This window comes from Hipposideros armiger, unplaced genomic scaffold (assembly GCF_001890085.2).
Source record: "Hipposideros armiger isolate ML-2016 unplaced genomic scaffold, ASM189008v1 scaffold_51, whole genome shotgun sequence".
NCBI classification, from domain to species: domain Eukaryota; kingdom Metazoa; phylum Chordata; class Mammalia; order Chiroptera; family Hipposideridae; genus Hipposideros; species Hipposideros armiger.
The window spans coordinates 5,170,020-5,174,216 of record NW_017731401.1 but is presented as its reverse complement, the minus strand read 5'-3'; the positions used below and the strand labels follow the sequence as shown (position 1 = coordinate 5,174,216).

The following is a 4,197-nucleotide window of genomic DNA, read 5'->3' as shown; positions in this document are numbered from 1 at the left end:
GGCTACCGTATGTAGCCAGCAGCCAGCGTGAGCGGCCAGCAGCCAGCGTGAGCGGCCAGCAGCCGCAGTGAGCGGCCGTCCAGAAGCCGGCGACTAGTCTGCCTCGCCCGGGAAGAGCGCAATGATGGTGCCAACTTGGGCCAGTGAAGCAACGTCCTCCACAACTAGACTAAGAACAAAACGAGAGCAACTTGTCTGTTCCCCTTCCGCCAATTCTCCAATAAAAATCTTAAAAAAAAAAAAGACAGAACATATACCTTTATTTTTTTAATCTCCAAGTCTGTAGATCAGTGATTCTCAAAGTAGAGCCTGGGGATCCCTGCAGATCCCCAGGACCTAAGACTCCAAGACCCAAGTTCTTAAGGTCAAAACTATTTTTTTCCAGTTTATTGAGAAATGACATGTATCGCTGTATAAGTTTAAGATGTATAGCATGATGGTTTCATTTATATTGTGAAATGATTACACAATAGGTTTAGCTGACATCCATCTTCTCATATAGATACAATAAAAAGAAAAGAATAAAGGAAAAATTTTTTCTCCTTGTAATGAGAACTCTTAGGATTTTAACACTTCCCTATATATCATACAGCAGTGTTAGCTATAGCAAAACCTTTTTGTAATACTAAAATGTTATTGGCCTTTTTCACTCTCATTCTTTCATGAGTATACAGTGGAATTTTCCACAGGTTGCATGCTATGTGATAATGTCATCACTTAACAGTTAATGGAATGTGTGCTTGTACATTCTTGTGTTGTTTATATTCCTTGGTTATCATTTCTAATACAGGAAACAGCAATAGCTATAACCCACAAAAATCAATCTCTTTGGGGCGCTCAATAAATTTTAAGAGTTTAAAGGATCTTTTGACCAAAAAGTTTGAGAACTTCTGCTAGATTATTTCAAGTCAAAGTCACCTTCCCCCCACCCCATTTCAAAATCTGTAATGCAAAAATACCAAACTCATCCTTAAGTTTGAGACTCTGCTCCACCAAAGTTAGACCCCTGGATCTGCTCTGCCTACATTTTGTCTTTGTGTGTTTCAGGCTGCCTGGGTCCGATTTACCTGATGAGGAGTGGCTCTGGGATTATGAAAGGCACGGCCATCGCCATTCCATGATTAGAAAAGTCAAGAGGTTCCTGAGTGCCCACGAACACCACTCCAGCCCCAGGAGCAGAAGCTATGGGAGGCAGGCCAGTGACAGCTCCATGTTCTTTCCTCACAGCGACCTCAGCCCAACCAAGGATTTTCTGGATGTGCCCTCGAGAAGCCCCCACCGGGCCTCAGCTTCCCGGAAGCAAGTCTACTCCCCAGAGGGGAGCCCCAGGCTACACTCCAGCCTGGGAGAACTATCCACAATCAGGGAGACCAGCCGGACAAGCACTTTACAGAGTCTCTCCCCATCGTCCAGCGTGAGGGCCTCCCCCACCAAAATGCCACAGGTCCCTGAGGTACTGATCACAGCACCAGGGCCCACGTCCGATGACCACCACCACGACTCCACTGCGTCCATCCAGAGCTCTGAGTTTACTGGGGTTCAGCCAAGCAGCACTGGGCAGCAGGAGGACCCTGCAGGATTGATCCTGTCCCCCTCGGAGAAGGGGACACCTTCTGTTTCAGCCAAAGCTGAGAGAAACATCTTCAGATTTGTCCCTGAGGAAGACCCTGATGAGAATGACAAGTTCCCGAAAAGGTGGAGCCTCCCAGGATTCCTGGAGTCCAGCCACACCTCCCTGGCAGGCCTAAGTCCCGAGCCGGTGAACCCTGAGCCAGCTCTTTTACTTGACACAGAAACATCCTCAGAGACCAGTGGAATCAACTTTGTGGCGGGCTCTCCGGTCCCTCCCGATGTGCTGTATTTAATGGAAAACCTGGACACCAAGGAAACGGATATCATAGAATTTAACAACGAGCAAACAGAGGAATCGCCCAAAGGAATGCCGGAAAGTTCTAGGGCCTGGTTCTAGTCTAAAGTCTTACTTTCCCAAAAGTTCAGCATTAGTTCCAGAACATACCTGGAGGGTGGGGGCTGGTCAATTTTTAAAAAAACAACCATACTGTATAAGCTATTTAAAACTCTGAAGGGCATTATGATCCTGACTTTTTGAGAACTAAAAAAATCAAACACATTCACATCATCCATCACAAAGTGACTTTCATGGACATTACACAGACCACAGTGATGTATCTTAACCAAATAAGGAATCTTAAATATATATATATATATATAAATGACTTATAAATCATAGATTGTTAGCTTTGGGAAGGGCCTTGTAGATCATAATCCAATCCCCTAGTTTTACCAATAGGGACACAAAGCATTCTTTGTTTCTTTTTTTTTTCCTTTCTTCTCTTCAATTATAAAGACAGGGAGATGGTTCATATAATGCCTCAAAGTCCGCTTCCTAATTATGATTTTTTGTTTGAGGCTTTCAAACCATTTCACTCCCACTTTGTAAACTATTATCACCTCCAAATTCTCAAGCTTCATCAGCATCAGAAAGCTCCACCTCTCTCCAATTTCTTTTTCCACTTTCAGAACTTCATTTTTCTCTCGTCCCCCTTTCTTCTCCAATGCTTTTATCCTTCCCTTCCTCCTAGTCTGGCTCCTTGTCTAGTGACTCTAACCTGTCCCACCTTTCAGGTTATAATACTTTCTCTTGCCAACTCGGTTGTTACTTCTTGCCAGAGTTTTAAAAACATAAGGCATTGGTAAAGCCTCCGACAGAAGAACTGACGATGTCAACAAACCCACCTTGACACACTTCCGACCTCATGGTGGAAGGGGCATGGGAGCTGATGCTATCCGCCACACCCTCGGCCGCTGCACCCATCTTTCTCTGCACTGACTCTTAGGTCTTGAACTCAGGAGAATACTGAAGCCATGGGGGCATGAAACTTGCATAACCAAATGCTATGTAACCCAAAAATAGCAAGGCTTGAGTGTGTTTAACTTGAACTCTTAAAGCAAAAATCCCTATCAGGTCATAACGTGGGACCAGTTACTGTGCTGCCAGGTTGTTTGGGACAAAGTAGGATATTGGAGCTGGGAGGCGAAGGGGGCCCAGGACTGCGTGGTGGGGATGGGATGCTGATGGTCTCCCTCCAAGGAGCTCTCGAGGTGGCTGTTTGTTGGGGGCTCCCAATTTGGTCTGGAAGGCCACGCCTTGTGAGTACTGCTCTCATTATTTCTGTCATAGGATGAAACTTGACTACATATGGCCTTAGAAATAAAATCACTCTCATAGCTACCATTTATTGAGCGCTCAGTGTTCTAGGCAGCAGCATGCGAAGTTCCCAGATGGTCACTAATCCTCACAGGAATCTTATGAGTTGATATACCGTGTTTCCCCGAAAATAAGACCTAACTGGAAAATAAGCCCTAGCATGATTTTTCAGGATGCTTGTAATAAAAGCCCTACCCCAAACATAAGCCCCAGTTAAGATCGTCAGCCAGACATGACTGTTTGAATAAATATAGATTTTTGTACGTGAATAAATGAATAAATGCAGATTGTTGGAGCAAAAATTAATATAAGACCCAGTCTTATTTTGGGGGAAACACGGTACTATTATGTCCATTTTCAAGGTGCAGAAAACAGAGGCTCTGGAAAAGTAACATAATTTGAATAAAACCACGTAGCCAGGAAGTGGCAGTGCTCGGATTCACACCCAGGCTTATCTGACTCAGGAGCCCAGACTCCTAAGCAGTGTGCTCCCTCACTGTGCTGTGCTGCCTGCAAGGCCTTGAACTTGCCAGCAGTTTGCCCAGAATTCTGGAGCAAGCCCCAGAGGAGCCAGTCTTGGAGGCCTCTCTGGGTCCTCCCTGCTGAAGTCCACATGCATCTTTTGTGAACATACCGGAGGGCGTTGCTCCGCCTTTGGGCCCCAGCCAGGGTCTCCTTCATTTTTCTGAACGGAGGAACCTGGCAGGACCCTCTCTTCCCTTTCCCAGCTCTTCCTGATATACAGTGTTATGGTTAGCATATGTTTACAAGGCACGGCCGTGTCCAGCCAGGCCACCCCAGCTGCATGACAGCGATGACCTTTACTTGAACTGGCTTTTCTCCAAGGACTAAAAGGAAATAATATTGGAAGAAATGTTATACACTGATGGTTCCCTATGCTGGTTCAGAGTTTCAGCACCTGGGATGTTCCCAAAGCGTTACCTACAGACAGTTCTCAAAGGCAGGAA

General features: G+C 45.5%; 1 protein-coding gene across 5 annotated transcripts in view; it reads left to right on the top strand.

Moving 5' to 3' along the window:
- The window catches only part of BEST3 (bestrophin 3), a 47,986-nt gene extending 44,571 nt beyond the window's left edge, over positions 1-3,415 (top strand). For all 5 annotated transcript variants that reach the window (XM_019640510.1, XM_019640507.1, XM_019640509.1 and 2 more), the window contains one exon: positions 1,048-3,415. In XM_019640510.1, coding sequence (XP_019496055.1) covers positions 1,048-1,969 — 922 coding nt within the window. In that variant the 3' untranslated portion in view covers positions 1,970-3,415. The remainder of the gene's footprint in view (positions 1-1,047) is intronic.
- Positions 3,416-4,197: the final 782 nt, after the last annotated feature.